At 41.1% G+C, this 23741-nt stretch overlaps 1 protein-coding gene across 4 annotated transcripts in view; it reads right to left on the bottom strand.

The window, feature by feature from the left end:
- The window catches only part of LOC121653497 (pre-B-cell leukemia transcription factor 1-like), an 85013-nt gene that overhangs the window by 13159 nt on the left and 48113 nt on the right, over nt 1-23741 (bottom strand). For 2 of the 4 annotated variants that reach the window (XM_042007025.1, XM_042007027.1), the window contains 5 exons: nt 18073-18263; nt 15876-16011; nt 12393-12552; nt 7561-7673; nt 2754-2843 (listed from right to left, as the gene is read on the bottom strand). In XM_042007025.1, coding sequence (XP_041862959.1) covers nt 2754-2843; nt 7561-7673; nt 12393-12552; nt 15876-16011; nt 18073-18263 — 690 coding nt within the window. The remainder of the gene's footprint in view (nt 1-2753; nt 2844-7560; nt 7674-12392; nt 12553-15875; nt 16012-18072; nt 18264-23741) is intronic. The other 2 variants (XM_042007026.1, XM_042007028.1) reach the window with 2 other exon arrangements.

Genomic DNA, 23741 nt, shown 5'->3' with positions numbered 1-23741 from the left:
TATTGATTCTGGAGCCTCTGCTGTTTTAATTCTCCTCGATCTCACTACTGCTTTTGATACTGTTGATCATGATATTTTATTTTTACATTTGCAACAGTCTGTTGGAATTAATGTCATAGTACTCAAATGGCTTGAGTCATATTTGAGAAATAGAAGTTTTTCTGTACATCTTAGGCAGTTCTCTTCTTCAGAGGCCTCACTTGATTATGGGGTACCTCAAGGCTCCATCCTGGGCCATATTTTATTTTGACTATATTTACTTCCTCTGGGGTCCATTTTAAAAAAAGCACAAGATGTCATTTCATTGTTATGCAGACGACATCCAGATTCATCTGGCATTATAATCTGCTGTAGATCGATGCATTGAAAATCTTCAGAATTGCTTGCAGGATGTAAAAACATGGATGGAGATGAATTTCCTGTGTATAAATGAAAATAAAACAGAGGTCATCCCTTTAGCACTGTCCTCGTAGAGCTGTGAGATCAGAAAATCAAATGCAGTTAGTAGTAGTCAGGACTCGACTCGTTACTTGGGGAGACAGAGCTTTTTCCTCAGTAGCCCCTAAACTGCAATAGTCTCCCTCTTTCTGTGAAGTCTGTCAGAACCTTGAATGATTTTAACATCTCTTTTAAAAACTTATCTCTTTTACACTGGCTTTTAATTCCAGAGAGCATGATCATGAGGCCGGGCTTTTTACTATCTTTTCACTTTTATTGTTTGTTTTATTGTTGTTTTGATGTTTTTATGTATTGTTATTTTACATGTGCAGCACTTTGGGTACCTCTTGGTATGTGAAAGTGCTATATAAATAAAGACTGATTGGATTTGAATGTGGAGTGGAGTGGCCAACCGCTTCCTAAAGGGCCCGACCTCTCGATCTAGCTGCTAATAGCAGTGAGTCTAAATAAACAGGAGAGCAGGTTTATAAAAATGATACGTTTTCTGTCTGGTGGTGACAAAAGAAAGGTAGAAAAAACAGGAAGTGTAGTGCAGATAATCCAGAAGTTAATTTAGCTCAGTGTAGCTCAGTCTGCCCCCCTGAAGACAGCTTGGGTATGACAAGGCTGAAAATAACAGATATCTTGGATCATATCAAATGAAAGAAATCTAGTTCATATTAATTGTAAAGCTAACAATGTTAAATTACAGAATTCATGGCCCAAAAATCTGATATGTACCACTGGAAAAAAAGTAATTGTGTGCAAGTGGTGTTAATGTTTTGTTTTCCATGTCTGAAACTACATATGTGCTGTATTAGCTGTAAATGTAATCTTAAAGTGTCATAATGCCGGTTTCAGCACATAGTTTAATCTTCTGTATCGGAACTACATGACACCACATTTTCCTTGTTTAATTAAATGAAAATAGTAAATAATGAAGTAGAAGTCAGTAGAATAGTGAAAGCCATGAAAGAACATTTAAAATTTGCAACTGAAGAATTTAATGCTGTAACAACAACACCTTCAAAGATATTATTAACATGTCATTGTTATAAGTATACAATATAATAATAAAAAGGTGATGAGCACTGGTTGCAGGGCCCCCTTGTGAAATTTTGGGACCGCCAAAAATGATCATTTTGAGAAACTTGCAAAATATGTACTTCATGAAAAAAACTCTTAAAATATCACATCAAACAGAAATACAGACTGCATGCTGGGAAAGAAGAGCGGAGAGTCCGGACTAAAGGACTTCGGCTCCATAAATCACAGCAAACAGCCTGCAGACAGATATCCTGCTCTTACATTATGCATTGCAGGGTAGAAAAGTGAATAACAGCATATTGTGGCAGTGTAAGATGTGGTAGAGCAAGCAGCCGGCCAAGGAGAACTGCATCTGTGAGGTCAAAGGACTGAGGAAGAACTGGGCCTGAATACGTTAGTGGGCTCTCAGGGTTAGCTCAGCTGGCTGAGGGATGTGCTTGGAGCAGCCAGGAAGCCTATTTGAATACACATCCATGTTTTCATACAGAGACATTTCATCTGATTATCATATGGCCAGTGAGGCACAACTAGGACAGCAGAGGAAGCCAGCCGCGGCTGTGACCGTCCTCGTCTTCGTCCTCTCAGCAAGGCTCGCTGTCAGGGCCATTAATGTGGCAGGAACATGATCTGAGCAATGCGCTTGGATTGCTGTCCCAAGTCCACACTCTGCTCTCCTTGTGTCTGTCTTATCGATTTTCCTCTCTCCGACACGGCTTGTCGCTGTGAATATCCTTACTGTTTACTGCTGGCAGCAAACAGCCCCCCAACCCCCACTTCTACACCCAAACTCTGGTGCAAAATCAAACAAACAGGAAGAGAACAGTCCCCCCCCTTTCCAGCAGTGCCAGGTTTTATCTTTAGCTGGACTGTGGTGTTGCCGACTGGAATTAAACGGGATCTTCTGTCTTTGTGGCTGCTAATCACGGGTCAGGCGGTCGGACGAATCTGAAGTTTGGTGCAAAAAGTGTCACCTGTTTGTTTGGCTCTTTGAATGGCTGGTCATACGTGCTGCAGGTGCTTCACTGGACTTGATGGAAAATGGCAGGTTCACATGCATGCTGTGCATGTGTGCGGCCAGCATCCCATCTGCGTACGCTAGGCATTGTGCTGCCTGTGGCATGAGCAGTGCAGATGCAATCAACTAGGTGACCATGGAGCTGAGATAAGTCCTGCTAAGTGGCTTTCTGAGCCCTGTGGCTCTAAAATAATTGCTAGGAGAGAGAAAAGAAAAAAACAAAACAAACTAAAAACAAAAGCAGAATGCTTACACTGATGCTTTGCGGACTGTACATCTGGTTGGCTGTAAGTCCTTCACTGTATCCGCCTGTCTGACTGATAACATGGCGAAGGGTATCCACCTGAAACATCCAGAAACAACAGACATCACAAGGTCAGAGTCAACACAAGAAAGTACAGGAGAACAGAGAGAAGGACAACAAGAAAACAAAGACATAACAAGAATACACTGCTGAAAACATGGCCTTAGAGACAACAACATCAAACAGAAAAAATAAAAAAGTTTCCATTTCGTGTAAATATATATATATATATATATATATATATATATATATATATATATATGTGTGTGTGTGTGTATATATATATAAAGAAGGTAGTTTCTGCTATTCAGACCATGAACTGTGAGTGTGGTGGGTAAACTCCTTTTCATAAAGATATGCCCACTTCATGGAAAAAAATTTTTTTTTCATTTTTATAAAAATTCAGGTTCATGGGTCTAGCTCATCTAACGCTGTGAATGGTTACTGTTTTAAAGATAAACAAAACCACGCCTACTTTTCACAACAGAGTCCTACTGTACCGTCCTATACTCCTACTTTAGATATCTAGTCTCACTACAGGCTCCTAATTAAGGGTCCTAAACTCCCACTTTAGATTGTTAAAAGTCTTAATACAGGGTTTTACCAAATATTCCTACTGCAGAGTCCAAGACCCGAGTTCAGATTCATTGAATTTTACCACAGAGTCCTTCTGTAGAGCTCTAGACTACTAATTTAGATTCCTGGAGTCTCACTACTGAGTCCTACTGTAGAGTCCTAGACTCCTACTTTACATTAACTGGGTCTCAGTACAGTATTTTTGACCTAGATGTTGTCCTAGATTCCCATATTAGATTCCAAGAGTGTCACTACAAGTCCTACTGCAGAGTTTTAGATTCCCACATTTTAATAATAGAGTCACACTACAGAATCCTACTTAAGGGTCCCAAACTCCCACTTCAGATTGTTAAAGTCTTAATACACTTATCCAGTACCTTTAATAAAGATAAATGGTCACAAATATGTTTAAACATCTTTAAAATGACTAAGAATTCAAATATGCAACTAATACAATTCAAAATTCTGCATAGAACTCATTATACAGGACAAAGGATGTTCAGGATGGGTCTGTCACAATCAAACATCTGCACACACTGCAATGAAAACACACCTGACAACTACCTCCATGCCTTGTGGTCCTGCACACTTGTCGCAGGTTCTGGCTTCAGGTATGTGTAGACATGTCAACATGGTTTAAATGTAATATTCCTACAATCCCTGCACTATGTCTACTAGGTGACTTGGGTGACATTAATATGACAATTAACTCTGCACACATGATAGGCACAGCATTATGCATCGCAAAGAAAACTATCCTTGTGAACTGGAAAAACAAAAATAATCTGTGTATTCAGCAGTTTAGGAATCTCTTAGTTGACCACATCAGTAGTGAGACAATGTCTGCCTCCTCAAAGAACCATTTAGCTGAATCTCATTCCCTCTGGTCCCCTGTGCTTAGTTCCATCACTTAGTGTAGGTGGAGGACTGTGACCTCGTTGCTATGGGGGTTGGGAAATGGCCGGGAGTGACTGGTGGCTGTGGGTTCTTTGTGGTTGCCCGTGATGCGGGACCGGGCTGCTCTGCGATGGGGGTGGCTCTGGGTCTGGCCTCGTCGGGGGCTGTGGGGGCCAGCGGTTGGAGTCGCCTCGTGGCGGGGGGTGAGGCCACTGGTGGTGCCTGGGTTGGTGGGCGTCGGTCCTGGGCCGGGCGGCCGGGCTATTCCGTGGTGGGCTGGGCGGGGTTTCTGGGCTCTGGTGCCCAGGGGTGGTCCTCCTCCCTCCGGGGTAGTGGGGTCCGTATGTGCCGGGGGTCTGGGCCTGCCCGGATGTGCTGCCGTGGTGTGGGTTGGTGCATGCCCTGGTGTCTGGTATGGCCCGGGTGCAGGGGGGGTATAGGGGTTTGAAGGAGGGCTGAGCGGGATTCGGGGGATTATAGGGGGAGGTGCTGGGGTGTGAGACAGGGATGCTTGTATGTTGTGTGTGTGTGTCTGTACTTTGGATGATGTTTATGTGGATGTGGGGGTATGTTTGTGTGCGTGCGTATGCATGTGTTAGGATGAGTGGGGGTGTGTCCGTGGAGTGAGAGTGGGAGGGTTGGATGCTGTGTGAGTGTTTATATTGTGTGGGTGGGGCTGAGAGGACATATATGAGTTAGGATGAGCGGGAGTGTGCAAGGAAATAGGTGTGTGCATGTGTTTCTGTGTGTGGTTGGGGCGGGGTTAAGTGCACTTGTTGGGGGGGGGGTCCTGGGCGGGCTGTCCCCATCCTCTCATTCCCCTTTAGGCGTGTGGGAGGGTGGGTACTTTCTAGGGTTGGTGACGGCTCACTGGCTGTGGTCCCTGAATGGCCCGGCCGTGGGGGGTGGCCTCTCCTGGCCTGTCTTGCCCTGGGGGGCCTCCTGGGGAGCGGGGATGCCTAATGCCATTAGAGGCTCATCATCCAGAGGGAAGTTTGCTTCCCTCTGGACGTACATCCCCGGACCCCTCTTACTTCCCGTGCTCTCTCTGTCTCACACACACACACACGTAGGGATTTGGGAGGCGTGGAGCCATGCGAGGTGGAGCGGAGGAGACCATTCAGTGGTCTCCTTGGATGCCCCCCGTGGCGACTCGCCTCTCAGTTTTAATTGCACCAAGACACCAAAACACAAGAAACACAACACACAAACAACACCTGGGGGGCATGGCATGCAGTGCATGTCGGGCGGGGGAGGGTGTGATTGGATTGAAGGAGGTGGGGAGTGGGGGGAGGGGGCCGATAGCACCCTGGTTCCCGGGTTGTGCTGCTGGAACATCGGGGTGTGTGCTGGCCTACGCCGGGTGGCTGTCTGGGGGGGCCTGGTCCTCCTGGGCATGTTGCGGGCCCTCTGCCTTTGGGGGGTGGGGCGGCTGCCTCTGGGCTCCTGGGGCCCTGGGCCCTTCGCTTGGGCTGCCCTGGGTGGCCGGTCCCTGGCGGGGCCGGCAGCTGCTGATCTTGGCCCACTGGGGCCTGTGCCCCGGGACCGTGGGGGGCTCTTGCTGGGGCTCTCCTCTTGCTCTGCATGCTGACACAGTCACTGAGTTGTCCAGTGGGTTTTAATACTAAGTGATAATTTTTTTTTTTTTTTCCTGTGAGTTAGTATCTGGTCGCTGTTATGTCTTTTTGATTTGGTTATTATTTAAAAACTCTTAATGACTAGCAGCTCTGGTTTTTCTGTGTGTATGTTTCTGTTTTTGTAAAAGTTGTAGGAAATTTTCTGGTGTCTTCATGTACAGGTCTAACAGTTTGTTGTCTGGTGATGGTGTGGATTGAAGGGTCATTTCCTTCTGTCTGTGATCTTTTTGTCTCCTTTCTTCTTTTGCTCTTTTTGCTATTTTCCATCTTTTTCTGTCCCCTTCGGTCAGGTCCAGCAACATTACATAGATTCCGTGATTCAAAGTAAATAAATAAATTAATCACATTATCAAGAGGAGCCTTACTCATAGGCCTCCCCTTGGCAGAGCAAATTTGTTCAGCACGATACAGCAACCAGATTATCATTTTGCTGCTATGATGCTGGACAGGACAAGTTAAAAAAAAAAAAAAAAAAAAAAAAAAGTCTTAGTGCAGAGACCTGCCACACATTCGTACTGCAGAGTCCAAGACTCCTACTTTAGATTCCTAGAGTCTCTTTAAAGTCCAACTACAGAGTCATGCAGCAGTGTCCAAGAAACCTTCTTCAGATTACTACAGTCTTACTACAGAGTCCCACAACAGAGTCTCAAAGTCTTACAGCATTTTCTTACTAAACAGTCCCAAAGTCTTATGACATACCCTTACAATAGAGTCCTAAAGTCTCATAGCACAGTCTGACTAAAGAATCCTAAAGTTTTACGGCACAGTCTTATTAAAGTGTCCTAAAGTCTTATGACATACTTTTACTATAGATTCCTAAAGTCTTACTGCACAGTTTGACTAAAGAATCCTAAAGTCCCATGGCATAGTACTTAAAAGTCTTAAGGCAGAGTCCTAAAATCTTATGGCCTAGTCTTACTATAGTCCTACAGCAGCGTCCTACTGTAACGTCTTACAGCAAAATCATACAACAGAGTCCTAGATTCTTGCTACAAATTCCTAAATACAAAGTCTTTCTGTGTAGTCTTAAAATCTTACAGCCAAGGCATTTTACAGAGTTTTATAGCAGAGTCCTACAGCAGCGTCGTAGAGTCCCACTTTAGATTTCTAGAGTTGCACTACTACGTCCTAGGGCAGGGGTGGCCAACGTCGGTCCTCAAGAGCCACAATCCTGCAGGTTTTCCATGCATCCCTGCACGGACACACCTGTGCAGGGATGCATGGAAAACCTGCAGGATTGTGGCTCTTGAGAACCGATGTTGGCCACCCCTGTCCTAGAGTCTTACACCAGGGTCTTTCTGCAGGGTCCTAGAGTCTTAGGACATAGTCTCACAATAGAATCCTAAAGCACGGTGTTACTACACAGTCCTACTGTAAATTCCTAGAGCCCTATTGCAGAGTTCTTCTGCAGTCCTAAAGTCTTATGGTATAGTTCTACTGCACAATCCTTCCGAAGGCTCCTAGAATCGTGCTTCATTTTCTTAGTCTTAAACAGAGTCCCACAGCGAAGCACTATAGCTGAGTCCTTGAGTCCTGCTTTAGATTGCTAGAGTCTTACTGCAGTTTCCTACTACAGAGTCCACAACAGGTGAGAACGAGACATTTGAAGCAGGGGGTCTGTCCGGCATCATCTTCTGGAGCCCTACCTGCGACTGCACGTTGGCTCCCACCTGAGCCCCCTGGTATGAGTCCCCATTGAGAGACTGCACGCTCATGAACAAGTCCCCGGAATTTGACATGTTAAAAGAGCCAGCAGAACCTGGAGGGAGAGAGGGAGCAGTGGAATCACAGAGAGCCAGCAGAGGAAGCCTGGAGAAGCAGCATGCAGAGGTCAGTTCTGTTAGATCAGAGGAGCAGCCAGGACGAAACTACGTAAGAACAGGTAAGCTGGTGCTGCACGGATGTTTTCATTGAACCAGTAAACATAGAAAACATTCAAGACTTTTGTATATTAGGAATAAAAGAAGTGAAAAGTAGTCCAGAATGGTGAGAAATGCACATGGTTGCTGTCTTATCCGAAAGTCAGAAATTTGGGTTCAGCTTGGTTACTACTGACAGAACAGAAAAAACCACTAAAACTGTTTATCTTAACAGGACACAGCAGAAGGCTTTCTTCTATACAAACAACAGTCACATAATGTGATAAACTTCTTTAATTTGACTTAATTATTAAATAATTCAATCATAAAATGTTATTTAATAATTAGAGTTTTGATAAAGACTTGGGGAAAATGTTAGGCTGTCTGAATAATCTCATCTGGTTTGTCAGAATTGGTTGTGTTTAGGATCTCCTTATCTGACAACATCAGCAGTGTAAAGGCAACATTATTTGATCAATACGTAAAAATCATGCATTCATTCCTTTTCTGTACCACTAAATCCACTTAAGGGTAATGGGGAAGCTGGAGCCTATCCCAGCAATTAGCAGGCGAGACTGGAAGGACAGGACAGGACTGGACAGGACAGGACAGGACAGGACAGGACAGGACAGGACTGGACTGGACTGGACAGGTCGCCACGCTTTATTAATGCCGTTTTTTTAATCGCACGTTAAGGTTTTTTAAAACGAAGAGACGTTTTCTGTCTGAAACTTAAGAAAGATGAAGAAGAACCGACGTTTCTCTTTGTCTAAACCTGCAGATGGCAGAATATCATGATTTTTGGACGAGAAACTTTTATTATTATTATTATTTTTTAATAAATGTGGTTTTAATTTCTGCAAGACAGCAAAGGTAAGACATGCTTTCTGACTTTTACAGCATAACTCGGGCCTTCTTCTGCCTCTGGTTCGGTGAATCTTGGTCATATTAAGATGAAACTTCCAGCTGTGGAATCTGTGAGATGTGAGCTTTCAGTAGAGGAGCCGTTTGTTCGTGTTCATGGGGAAACATCATCTGTGTTTATGTATTTTTCAGACTTTGTGTACCTGGTCTTTTAATTATTGTTGTCTTAACTGTGTTTGTTGGTGATAGAAATGGTTTTACTGAGCTGGTAGCTGAGATTCTGGACTTTCTGTGGATACCACACATGTTTATAGTTACATCTACAGACCTGATGCTACACCCGGAAACGAGATGTTAACCCTTAACTCCCGGTAGCGGAGGCTGCAGGTGCAGAGGTGAAGCTAAACAGTCAAGCTAAGAATGAAAGTTTAGAGAATTTATATCCAGAAATGTGGATAATGAAGCAGTGAAGGTGCATGGATGGAAGTTATTGTGCATATTGTGAATATTTCTCTCTCCTCACCATCTAGAACAGGGGTAGCCAACGTCGGTCCTCGAGGGCACCAATCCAGCAGGTTTTCCAGATTTCTGTGCTCCAACACACCTGACTTAAACTAACGAGTCATTGTGGAGATCCTTATAGGCTGTTGGATCCATTTAATTTGAGTCAGGTGTGCTGGAGCAGGGAAATCTGGAAAACCTGCCGGATTGGTGCCCTCGAGGACCGACGTTGGCTACCCCTGATCTAGAAGCTGTGAGATTCTCATCCTGCTTTCTGTCTGTTCACCTGATGCTGATATTCATCACATATTGTTCCTTCTGTGTTTAGAAGGAAGCAGCTTCACAGCTTTAAATCCATCCTGCTGACTTTTTACCTTTTAGTTAGTAAATCCTGAACATTTCATCCTTCTTTCTCATAAATATGTGATTTTATATATGAAGAAATATTTTAACTGTTGCTGTTTAAAGAGAAAACTGCTGGTAAACCTGTTTATGTGTTTAGTGCAGGGGTCTGCAGCCTTTCCAATCCAAAGAGACATTTTTCCTTCAGCCAGCTAAATAAAACTCCTTTAGAGATGCAGATGTTACCAGACTTTTAGAAATGAAACTTAATATATATATATTTTTTTTTTTTTTTTTTTTTTTTTACCCTGTCCTGTCCAGCATCCTAACATACAGAACGGTGGTCTGTGTGCCATATTTTGCTTGACAGATTTGCTCTACCAAGGGAGACATGTTATATACATGGCTGCCCTTGATATTTTTATTATTTTTATTGTAATCTTATTTTCTTTAGTCTTATATGTCAGTGCAGAACCTGACAGGGAGATAGAGGAAGAGAGAGAGAGAGAGAAAAAAAAAGGGGAGAAAAGGACAGGATTAAAATGTGGAAATAACAGTTGTCTATGCTGCCCAGAACATATCACAAAAAAAAAAACAACATAAACTACCACAGTACTACATGATACCGAAAGAAAGATAGAATGATGATAATATAAAAAATTACAATAGTCATCAAACGTACCTGCAGATGAACGTACCAACACACAAACATCAGCTACATCTAGTGAGAAGCGGATGGAGAGACGAGCACGTTTGTGAGCATGCACGTGTTAATATGCATGTGTGGCCATGCAACAAGGAGGAAATGTGTACCCACAAGGGGGCCGCGATCACGCCGCACCCCGAAGCATCAGCGGGGGACGGGGGGAGCCCAAGGTCCCAAAGGCCATGCAGATCCACAGACTACCAAGCCCGGGACAGCCAAAGCAGACAGAGCAGCAGCCCACCCGGACCAGAGCAGAGGGGTCCCCAGACCGGAACCCCCGGCGCAACGGGGCAGGGGCACCGGGCAGCCCAGGGCGATGGCGAGCAGGCCCAGCGGGCGCCGGGCGCTGCGGCGCGGGCCGCACGGAGGGCAGGCGCCCCACAGGCCCAAGGGCCACCCATTCCCCCCAGCAAAGCCCCACCCAGGAACCCGACGGGGCCCAACTGCCCCAGGCAAAACCATCGTGGGCCATGCCAACCCAACACCAAGGCTAGGCACTCCAGGGACAAGAAAATGTTATTTTTGAAGAACCACATTTTTATTTCCATTTTTAAGGTTTTAAAATAAAGAAAAACATAAAACCTTTATATAAAAAAAAGAGGATAGACAGACTTTCTTCTAAGGGATGTAGATATTTGTAGAAAATGGTGTAAAAGAAAAAAAAAGTCCCTGGTTTCCAACATAATGACAAGAAAGATTTAAAAAATATTTTAGCCACGTATTTAGAGGCATTGTGGAAGGTCCAGAGCCGCAGGTTGAACACCCCTGATGTTAGTAAACCAAAATTTACTGCATTTTCTTTATATAGCGGTAGGCCTTCTTTTAAAGAAAAGAGACATTTTGCGCGTAACAATGCGATTAATCGCGATTAAAAATTTTAATTGTTGCCCGGCACTAATATATATATATATCTCATCTTCTGGGGTAACCCCAACATCCAGCTCAGGAACCAGGGCAATGAATATGGCCACGCCCACTCTGTGTCTCTCACTGGGAGTAAAAGAGAGTCCAGCACTTCTCAAGGTAACTGGTTTTGGTCAAAGTTGGGGTGTGAGCAGAACCCAACTTTATGTTCTCTACTTTTGAAAGACCAGTTCATGAAACAAGAGGAATTTCCATCTTTTGAGTGGACTGGGAAGTTGACTATATGACCCCTTTAAGAGCCTGCAGCGGTGCGGTAGGGCAGGAAGCTGTCTGCTCCCTGATTGGACAGTTTGATTAGTCACCAACCAATTAGATAAACGTAAAAAGACAGGGACAGGGTTCACCACCGCAACTTCAGAGTCTTGCATGCCGTTTTGTGCTTCGCATCTGTGGACAGGATGTTTGCAAAAGAACGTTTGAATGTTTTTACAGCCAAGCAGATCCTTTTCTGCACATTCGCAAACTTGAATTTTTCGGGCAAATTCTTTTGTTGCAGAACAAGAAACTTGATTTACAAATACAAACTGAATAATTTAGCAGAAATTCATTTAGGCCTCCAAAGTCATTATGATTAGATATTGAGCCGGTTTAACTGTCCTGTCATCTCTGATTCTGGAACAAAGAAACCTGTCTGGATGTAAAGAAAGTCCTTCTTTTACCTCTTAAAGCCCTAACATCAGCACTTTGTTCTGACTCTGTAAGACAGCAAATATGAACATTTCTCAGAAATCCTACATAATGGTTTGAAATGATAAGTCTGGCATTATTTAATATTTACATATTGGAATTAAAATGCTTGTGTGTTTGTGTCCAACCTCCGTCCAGCTTATCATCTCTGAGTAATCTAGTAAAATGTGTGCTGGTGTTCCTGGTGCATCAGGGTGGAGCTCTGCCATCTGATTAGTTGATAAATAAACAGTGGTTTCATGTTTTTGAATCATTAGTTGCAGAAAGAATATCACCAGACTTATCCGTCAGACGTCATCAGAACATGACGAAGGCAGAGATGATGAACATGGTTAGCAGGAGGGGAAGGGGGGCGTGGAGACTCGGCACGGGGCTCAGGTTGGCTGAACTCTGACACCGCTTCGCTCTCAACTTGTTTTATGTTTTAGGGGAAACGTGTTACCAGGTGATGTTCTGTGTGCAAGAACTGCCTTCATTTTTTTTTTTTTACAAATCACTGACATCAGCACTGAAAAGCCCCAAATTGCTTGCAGTAATGCACAGGGAGGAAGTACATGTCTGGTATCTGAGCAGAGCGAGGGACTTCCTGTCTCACCTGCAGAATTTGGAGTGGAGGGTGAATTTGCTTGGCTTCCATGTGAGGATGCATTAGCCGCATTCACGGCAGTTCTCGCAGCGTACATGTTGGCTTCTTCTTGGAACTTACCAATGTTTTTCTTGTATCTGATTCTTTTATTCCCAAACCAGTTGGAAACCTGAGCAGACAAACAAGAGAACAAAGTTTACTTCAGAGGACACGAAAGCACACAGAGACAGAGAGGAAAGTCAAGGCTGTGTTTAGCTTGCGTGGCCTTTAACAGGATGAGAACACTGCAGAGACGTGGAGTCTACAGATCAGAGCCGTGAATCTGCATTAGAATGAAATGATGGACAATAACATTCTCATTATGTCACCATGACTGCAGCTATCAGAGCTCACACAAGCACCAATCAGTCAGCATCCGCTAACACCCATTACGGCTAATGGACTCCCCAATGAAGCCGGGGTGTGTGTGTGTGTGTGTGTGGGGGGGGGGGGGGGGGGGGGGGGATCCCAGCACTAATGATAAACAACATTAAAATGAAAACCAAATCAATCCTGCAAAGTTTCCCACACAGAGAGAAGGTAAACATTAAGCTACCAAGCTGAACGACTACAAATCCTTCATCAGCTTCCACGATTGGAGCAACTGCATCCTCAAATCATTCGTAAGAAATGAACGAATCCAACAAAGAAAACAATCCCTTCCCAAACGATGGATTCACAAGCCAAACTGCTGTTTACCTTGGCTTCTATATCAGGATAAAACAAGCTTTCATCAGTTCTTACAGGCTTGGTCAAAGACGCAGTTTGATAAGATTTACAGTAAAGCACACCTACATCTGCAGCGGTTCAGAAATCCTCTCTCACGGTGTGGAGAGGAACCGCTGATTAATCACATGCGTGCTGCGTCGTCTCATCGGATGTCCGACATGCCTTACTGATGGACATCTGGATAGCAAAACTGAAAACCAACTAGCTTTTTGATTTGGCCACATGTGGTGGCACATGTAACTAAGACCTAGAAGATTTTAGTAAACAATGAACCTCATTATTAAACTACAGAATTCATCTAATGCTAAGAGCAACAACTCACAGCCAATCAGACATGTTTACTGAGGACTGTTTGTCTGACAAGCAGAAAGACCTTCATCATCACCGTTTAACTTCACTCGTCACATCTGGGGCTTTTATGACTTTCACATCGTCTTCATCAGATGTAAACAACCTGGACAGACAGTGATTTTCACCATGGAGACAGGTGGTGAAATGATGCTGTATGAATGCTGCATCACAGTCTACATCAGAGGCATCAATCATACGGTCTGAGGACCAAAACCAGCCCTGCAGAGAGGTGAATGTGGTGCGCAAGATGTCGTAAATGTGAAAAAAAACAGTAACTTATAAAAAGTAACTGTAATATTATAAAAAGTAACTGTGATGAATGAATGAATGAATGAAATGAATGAAAAATACTTTATTAATCCCAAAGGGAAATTCAATTAAATTATAAAAAGTAATTGTAATGTTATAAAAAGTAACTGTAATATTATAAAAAGTAACTGTAATGTTATAAAAAGTAACTAATATTATAAAAAGTAACTGTGATATAAAAAGTAACTGTAATATTATAAAAAGTAACTGTGATATTATAAAAAGTAACTGTAATATTATAAAAAGTAACTGTAATGTTAAAAAAAGTAACTGTAATATTATAAAAAGTAACAGTAATTTTATAAAAAGTAACTGTAATATTATAGAAAGTAACAGTAATGTTATAAAAAAGTAACTGTAATAGTATAAAAAGCAACTGTAATATTATAAAAAGTAACTGTGATATAAAAAGTAACTGTAATATTATAAAAAGTAACTGTGATATTATAAAAAGTAACTGTAATGTTATAAAAAGTAACTGTAATGTTAAAAAAAGTAACTGTAATATTATAAAAAGTAACAGTAATGTTATAAAAAGTAACTGTAATATTATAAAAAGTAACAGTAATGTTATAAAAAGTAACTAATATTATAAAAAGTAACAGTAATGTTATAAAAAGTAACTCTGATATAAAAAGTAACTGTAATATTATAAAAAATAACTGTGATATTATAAAAAGTAACTGTAATATTATAAAAAGTAACTGTGATATTATAAAAAGTAACTGTAATATTATAAAACGTAACTGCAATATGAAAAGTAACTGTGATATAAAAAGTAACTGTAATATTATAAAAAGTAACTGTGATATAAAAAGTAACTGTGATATTATAAAAAGTAACTGTAATATTATAAAAAGTAACTGTGATATAAAAAGTAACTGTAACATTATAAAAAGTAACTGTGATATTATAAAAAGTAACTGTGATATTATAAAAAGTAACTGTAGTATTATAAAAAGTAACTGTGATGTTCTAATTAAAGTAACTGTAATCTCTAATTTTATGGAGGACTGAAACTATCAAAAAAAAAAGGCTCAATATCTTTTTCATTAGGAAACCTAAAAAACACTGTAAATTTAAATTTAACTTTGTGTTAATATTCCTATTTTTTTACATTTTCATGTCATTTTTTAGTTCAATTTATTTATTTGCTGATGTTTTAACATTTTCCCACCTACTTTTCTGGCTGTATTCATTTCTGTATTATTTTCCTTTTACATTTTCTTATCCCCAAAATGATTTCTTTCTGTATTTTATTTATTGTCATCTTTATTGACACTTTTTAATTTTAGTCATTATTACATCCACATTATTTCCAGTCTTGCATTTTCTTCCTCTATTTTTGCCAAATTTATTTATTTCTGTTTCCTTTTTTGTATAATTTATTACATCAAATTGTTTATTGAGCCATTTTATATTTCTGTTTTTATTTTTCATTTTGGCAGTTTCGGTCTTCCATATAATATTTTCAGGTGAGGTTTCATGTTTTCTTTTTAAATGTAAAACATTTTCTTGTTCCATCTTTTCCATCTTTCTGAGTCAATAGATGCGATGAGTCACTTCAGCTGGTCAGGATTACTACACACGTGGAAATGTACACATATGTACATTTAAAATAACTTCTATTTCTGGAAAGTTCTTCTGACCATACTGAATTTTTCTCTTACCTGGAATTAATTCTGTTGTTTTAGAGCAGTGGTGCCCAAGTCCGGTCCTCGAGATCTACCGTCCTGCAGCTTTTAGATGCATCCCTTCTCCAACACACCTGAACCAAATGACTGGCTCGTTACCAGGCCTCTGCAGAGCTGAATGACATGCAGATGACATCTGATTCAAGTGTGTTGGAGAAGGGTTGCATCTAAAAGTTGCAGGATGGTAGATCTCGAGGACTGAACCTGGGCACCCCTGTTTTAGAGATTCATGCTGGTCTAGAAGTTGTGATGCATTTAGAGGATTGATTTAGGAGACTACAAAGTTGGGTTGAGGCATAATTGTGGCTTTAATAATTAGTTATGACAGCAGCAGATTAAACAGAAGAGTCCCTACACAGGTGAGCTGTACCTGGGCCACTGTGATGGCACACTTCTTAGCCAGCTCTTCTTTGGCCTCCTCACTGGGGTAGGGGTTACTGAGGTGTGAGTAGAAATACTCGTTCAGGATCTCTGTTGCCTGCTTGTTGAAGTTCCGTCTTTTCCGTCTGTAACGAGAACGTGAGATTAAAATGGAGACAAGCCATGACAGGATGGAGTCTCTGTGTGAACCAGACTGAAATGACAACAGACCCAAACTAAAGGGGATTTATTAAAAACTATGGCTGTTAATGGTCTGAAGTGGAACAGAACTGTTTCACTTTGGGTCAGTTTAACATCCAAAAAGCACCATAAAACACAATAAAACATCACCGCCTTGAGTCATGGGATGATTTATTTACATCAGTCAAACTGAAATAACCAGCAGCCAAAGCTCATTTATGAAAAACGTTCCCTTTCACCATTTATCCTGCTTAAATTTAAGATTTTTCCTCAGTCTCATGTTTCTAAGAAATATTTTGCTGCAACTTTCTGTATTTCTGTCCTAGTTCTGTTGGTCACACTCGTGGCTGTTTTGTTGTTTCTCCTGTTTCATCAGTCTGCCCTCAGACAGGACAAACCAGGCAGGACAGATCCAACATGAGCCACCAACACATTTCTCCACCACAGCATCTCACATGCTGATTCCTGTGAGCTTGACTGACCTCCACCTCCTGCATCCATCAGGCCATGACTACATGTCCCACATCCGATCAGGGTTTTCCATAAGCCGAAAGGGAACCCTGTAAAATCTCTGTTCGCAGCTTCCAAAGCCTATATGAGAATATGTAAATGTGCACAGCATGTGTTCCCACAGCCGATAGATTAATCAGCGGGACTGAGCATGCCAGTGAAAGCTCTCGTCTTCCTCCCCCTTCCTCTTGCTGCTGCACCACCACATTCATTTACAAGAGAATAGATAGCAAGCTTTGGGAAGGAGCGCCCGCCTCATTTAAATGTTCTGCCTCCAACCTTGACTTTGAGTGAGTTTTATCCTCTGAGAAATTTATGCAAATCCCCAGCTCACATCAAAGAGAACAAGTGATTACATTAAAAAAGGAAGTGGCTGGTGTTGTGGAGCATATGGAGAGCTGTGATTGGCTAACACTGCTGCATTGGTCCAAAATACATCCACACATGCAAACCAACCCAGTATGGGTGGTCGACAGCAACAGCAGCATGTTTACAGTCTGTTTACAACCTGTTTACACCATGCTTACAGCCTGTAAGCTGCATGTTTACAGTATGGGTGGTCGACAGCAGCAGCAGCATGTTTACAGTCTGTTTACAACCTGTTTACACCATGCTTACAGCCTGTAAGCTACATGTTTACAGTATGGGTGGTCGACAGCAGCAGCAGCATGTTTACAGTCTGTTTACAACCTGTTTACACCATGCTTACAGCCTGTAAGCTGCATGTTTACAGTATGGGTGGTCGACAGCAACAGCAGCATGTTTACAGTCTGTTTACAACCTGTTTACACCATGCTTACAGCCTGTAAGCTGCAGGTTTACAGTATGGGTGGTCGACAGCAGCAGCAGCATGTTTACAGTCTGTTTACAACCTGTTTACACCATGCTTACAGCCTGTAAGCTGCATGTTTACAGTATGGGTGGTCGACAGCAGCAGCAGCATGTTTACAGTCTGTTTACAACCTGTTTACACCATGCTTACAGCCTGAAAAATACAAGTTTTCAGTATGTGTGATAAACATCAATAGTGGTCTGTTTACAACCTGTTTACAGCATGTTTACAGCCTGTTAACGGCCTGTTTGGAACCTTTTTATACAATGTTTATAGCCCGTTAACGGCCTGTTTACAACCTGTTCACAGCAGGAACATGTTCATAGCATTTTTGCAGTCTGTTTACTGCTTAGTTGCAGTCTAGTTACAGCACGTTTACAGCCTGTTAACGGCTTGTTTGGAACCTGTTCATACCATGTTTACAGCCTGTTAACGGCCTGTTTGGAACCTGTTTATACCATGTTTACAGCCTGTTAACGGCCTGTTTGGAACCTGTTTATGCCATGTTTACAGCCTGTTAACGGCCTGTTTGGAACCTGTTTATGCCATGTTTACAGCCTGTTAACGGCCTGTTTGGTACCTGTTCATACCATGTTTACAGCCTGTTAACGGCCTGTTTGGAACCTGCGTGTACTACACAAGCAAAGAAGAAGAGAAGACACACCTGGCGTCGAGGAAGCGTGAGCGCAGGATCATGACAGCTTCGCAGGTGCTCTGTTTGAGCTGCATCTGGATGGAGCTGAACTTGCGATGGATGATGCTCACCATGCGCTCGATCTCTTTGGGGGAGATGGGTCGGGTGCGGGACTGTTCTCGCAGTAGATTCATGACGTGGGTGGTGAATTCGTTACAGGCCTGCAGGGACAGGACACAGGAGTCTGTTAGAGGAACACATTTCCACCAAAATAAGACCTTAGAGTGCCAAAGCAGAGGACGTGTGTGTGTGTGTGTGTTGGGTGGGGGGGTTGTATGATATGTTTTATGTTTGATTTAAGTATGATGAAACAAAGCAATGGCAGCATTTTATTAACGCATTACAGTACCTTTTATTAATATATTACAGTTACTTTAATTATTATATTACAGGTACTTTTATTAAATTATTACTCTTACTTTTATTAATACATTACAGTTACATTTATTAATATATTACAGTTACTTTAACTGATGACTGTTACTTTTATTAATATATTAGTTACTTTTAATAATATATTACAGTTACTTTCATTAATATGTTATTGTTACTTTTATTATTATATTACAATTACTTTCATTAATAATTTACAGTTACTTTTATTCGAATGTCACTTTAATTTACTTATTACTGTTTCTTCTATTACTATATTACAGTTACTTTGATTATTATATTAGTTACTTTCATTAACATATTACAGTTACTTTCATTTACTTATTACTGTTAATTTTATTAATATATTACAGTTACTTTCAATAGCTTATCACAATTACTTTCATTTACATATTAGTTACTTTTATTAATCTATTAGTTACTTTTATTAACTTATAATAGTTACTTTTGTCATTATATTAGTTATTTTATTAATATATTAAATTTAATTTCATTAACTTATTACAGTTACTGTATTAACATGTTAGTTACTTCCATTAATATATTAGTTATTTTCATTAGCTTATCACAGTTACTTTCAATTACATATTAGTTACTTTTTTTTTTTCTTTTGTAACTCAATTTTTATTAACAGTTTAGGCGAAGAGTAACAAAGAACATTAAGTTTGTACAGAATAATATTCATAATATTCATAACCCCCCCCCCCCCCCCGACCAACACATATCAGATCCACCGGTTAAGCTTAAGAAAAAGTCCAGTGTGCGAATGGGAACATGACCTTAATAGGGTGACGATCTATCTATTAGCAGTGAGTAGCGTCTTGACGTCATCAATTCCTTCCAACCAGGTTTGCATAGTACTATGTTTGGCGTGATTAAGCCTACCTGAGGAAAGTTCCAAATACAGAATGTCCAACAAAGTATGTAACCAATGCTTTAATGAGAGGTCATGAGGAGGTAGCCACCTCTGGACCACTAATTTCTTGGCTGCCGTCAGGCAAGCCAGCCATAGTTTGCGAGATTTCGGGGTGACTAGGAGTCTTGAGCTGTCCAACAGTAGAAGTAAGATGGGATCCACAGGAAAGATAATGCTTGTTAATTGTGAAACTATATTTGCCACCTTATTCCAGAATGATGGGACTTCTGGGCAACTCCACAAAGAATGCATTAGAGTGCCAACTGTGCCATATGGGCAGAATGTACAGTATGGGTGGGGTGCTAGTCCCATCAGGTATCTTTTCTGAGGTGTCATATAGGTGCGGTGGCATATATTAAAGTGAATAAACTGATGGTTTGGGTTCTTAGATGAGCATACAATGTTGTCCCAGACAGAGTCCCAATCAATATCCACCTGTAGATTGCTAGTGTCTTTCTGCCAATCTTTAGTTGTTATAGTCTGAGGATTTTAGATGACTGGACAGTTGTAGATAAATAACCGAGGCAATCTTTTTGGGGGTGTTTGAAATCAGATCAACAATTGGGTGTAGTTTCAATTCAGGGCCCCACTGAATGTTTTGTGACCTAAGGGCTGAGCGTAGTTTGAAGTATAGAAAAAGAGAATGATTAGGTATCCTATAACGAGAAACCAAATCATTAAAACTTAGCAAGGCGTCTTCCCCATTGATATCGTTTAAAACATGTATATTACTGCCTGTCCATGGGCCTCTTGTAAATGGTCTATTCCCTGATAATAAATATCGGTTGTGCCAGAGCGGGGAATGTCTGTGCCATTTCACCTCTCTTCCCAAATGCTTTTCGGCCATTCTAAAAGTTTTAAAACAAAGGAGATTAAGGGACCATGTCTGAGAGAACATTGTTTCAGAGAGATACCAGAAAACAAGAGATCCTGCAGTCTTAGAGGGACTACAAGGTGCCTCTCAATTTCTAACCAGGCGGCCTCTGGTTTTGGATCCAGCCAGTGTCTTATGTGCTGTAAAGTAAAGGACCAGTGATATAGTTTAAAGTTTGGAAGTGCCCACCCGCCTTTAAGTTTTGGCCTTTGTAATGTTAGCCATTTTATACGAGGGCGCCTGTTGTTCCATATAAATGTTTTAAGTAGAGAGTCTAACTTGCCCCAATAGTCGGGTGGGGGGGATAATGGTAGCATAGAACTTATGAAATTGATCCTAGGCAGAATATTCATTTTAACTACCGATATTCGGGCTGGTACAGATGAGGGAAGCTGCCTCCATCTGTTCGTGTCTTCCCCTATCTTTCTCAAAATGGTACTGAAATTATTTAGCAATAAGGGACACTGACGGAGTTATTCGAATACCAAGGTAGGTCACATGTTCAGTGACAGTTAAATCAGAGGGAGTAGTTAGTGTTTTTTTGTCTATATTAAGGAGCATAAGGGCTGATTTTTTCATATTAATTTTAAAACCTGATATCTTCCTAAACATTTCCAAAATATTCAGTACCTTTGGTAAGGATGATTGAACATTAGACATGTATATCAAGGCATCGTCCGCGTATAATGAGATGTGATGTTTGGACGGCCCAATTGCAAATGGACTCAACGATTTGTTTAGTCGTATATACTGGGCTAAGGGTTCAATAGACAGGTTAAATAAAAGCGGAGAGAGTGGACATCCTTGTCTCGTTCCACGGCGTATTCCAAATGAATTAGAAGAGAGTCCACCAATACAAACCTTAGCTGTAGGATTAATGTATAAGATTTGAATCATTCTAATAAATTTGGGACCGAAATTAAATTTTTCCATGGCTCTCCATAAATATTTCCATTCCACTCGGTCAAATGCATTTTGAGCGTCCATGAAGAACAAACCAAGTTGGGATTTAGATTTAGTTGATTCTTCAATAATATGGAGAAGTCGTCTTATGTTATCAGAAGCAAGCCTTCCTTTCATAAATCCTGTTTGATCATAGTTAATTAGTTTACTCATCACTTTTTCTAGTCGTATGGCAAGTACTTTAGCATACAGTTTAACATCGGCGTTTATCAAAGATATGGGACGATAGCTGGCACATTCCAGTGGGTCCTTATTTGGTTTTGGTAGTACAGTTATCAAGGCAATATTCAAGTCAGTAAGGAGGCTATTCTTTTCGATAGCATGATTAAGTGCATCAAGCCAAAGAGGTCCCAGAGTTTCCCATAGCATCAAGTATAAGTCAGCTGGGAGCCCATCTATCCCTGGTGAGCGACCCTTATTAGTAATCTTAAGAGCCATGTGGAGCTCCTCCAGCGTGATGGGAGATTCTAAGCGTTCTGCATCCTCTGAGGAGAGGAATGGAAGATTTAAGTTGTAGAAAAAATTATCTAATTGCTCCTGAGATGGAGTTGATTCAGGACTATAAAGTTTGGTAAAGAACAACTTAAAAGTATCTGCAATCTCGGACGGTGCAGTCACTACTCCTTTTTCCGGACTGTGGATGGCTGAGATGTTTTGTTTGTTCTCCTGTTGTTTAAGCGTCAGTGCCAGAAGTCTGCTTGGTTTACTGCTCTCTGAGTAGTATTTGTTTTTGGTCTTGTGCATTAAATATTCTACCCTTCGTTTAATTAAGTCATTTAGTTCTGACCGTTTAAGTTTAAGCTGGCATTCTTTCTCCTTTGAGTAGTTAGTATTCAAGTCCCTCTCTAGATTTTGACATTCCATTTCCAGTTCTTTTATCTTATTTTCTTTAGCTCTTTTGCTGTATGTACAGAAGCAAATAGAGTTGTTCCTTATAAAGCCTTTCACAGCCGCCCAAACAAACATCGGGTTGGCGACACTGTTTGCATTAATATTAATGAACTCCTTCAGTTTGGGCTTTAGTTGTTTAATAAATTCTTCATTTTGTAGGAGAGAGTTATTGAACTGCCACCTAGTTGGCCTGTTTTGCATAGGGAAGAGATTCAGCACCATGATAATAGGATTATGATCAGATAAGTAGCGTGGGAGGATATTAATTGACTTAACACAAGGTACCACTCTACTTGATGTCAGAATATAATCTATCCTGGAGGACATTTTGTGAGAAGCTGAGAAATAAGTAAAAGCCTTAGCTTTCGGGTTCATTATCCTCCAAACATCAACTAAGCCCAAGCTTTGAGAAAAATGGCCTAGGGCCTTGGAAGAAGTTGCTTGAGCTTGGGATATTGTGGGGTGTGATCTATCCAAGTTTTGATCAAAGAAAGTGTTCATATCTGAACCAATAACTAAAGCGTGATCGTTCAAAGAGATCAGTTCTTTTGTCAAGGTTGAAAAGAAGGATGCCTCATAAGTGGTTGGAGCATATATCGATACGAAAGCCATCTTAACTCCTTGTATGGTGGTACAACATATTGCTAATCTACCTGATATATCTGAATTAATTCTTTCAATTACTAAATTGATAGAGCGCTTCATCAGTACCATAGCCCCTTTGGTCTTGGATCCATCACCCGAGGCCACCACAGGTTTATAATATTTATTCTGCATTCTAGCTACATCTGTTGGTTTGAGGTGTGTCTCCTGTAATAATGCCACATCCATTTTGTGCCTGTGCAAAAAATCAAGAATGGAATTACGTTTAAGAGGAAGATTCAACCCTTTAACATTTAAGGATAATATAGAGATGTCACCCATTATTTTTAAAGAAGCACAAAAAGAAAGTGAGAGTACTCACGCCAAAACACATAATAGTTATTAAACAGGTCATTAACAGAACTAACATAGTAAAGTAAACATCAATGTGTTGGTAATTGTGTGGCACCAGCCACACCCCCACCCTTCCCCTGAATCCATCTATAGCTAACATCCGTGACATTCACGAGGTGAAGTCTACTCACAATGAACATGTGCTTAACCCCCTTACATAACGAAAAACAAAGGAACTAAGCTAAGTCCAGATTGGTTAATGAGTATCATATCTCACAAATCTCTACATTATATTTACGATCGTGAGACAATAGGTCAACTGAATTTCAAAGCTCAGGAGCGCCTAGAAGACAGTAAAGAAAACACTGCTGTCCATAAGTAATAACTTTGCGAATAGTCCACCTCATTATGTAGGTCAGTTTTCCATGGATGTAGCCGGCGTGTCCGCTGCTGTTGCGGTGGCTGTGGTGTTATCCGATTCATATTCTTCCAAAAAGCGCTCGGCGTCTTGCACAGATGTGAAAGATTTGGTCTCACCTTTAAGTTTAACCTGTAGTGTAGCAGGATAAATCAGAAAGCTGTCGACTGCTTTCTGGCGGAGATGGGTTCTGACGCCTTTGAAGGCTCTCCTCCGTCGGGTCGTACCGGCGCTGTAGTCGGCGTAGA

This window comes from Melanotaenia boesemani, chromosome 14 (assembly GCF_017639745.1).
Source record: "Melanotaenia boesemani isolate fMelBoe1 chromosome 14, fMelBoe1.pri, whole genome shotgun sequence".
Lineage (NCBI taxonomy): Eukaryota > Metazoa > Chordata > Actinopteri > Atheriniformes > Melanotaeniidae > Melanotaenia > Melanotaenia boesemani.
Note: the sequence above shows the minus strand (reverse complement) of the source record. Positions and strands in the feature narration are given on the sequence as shown.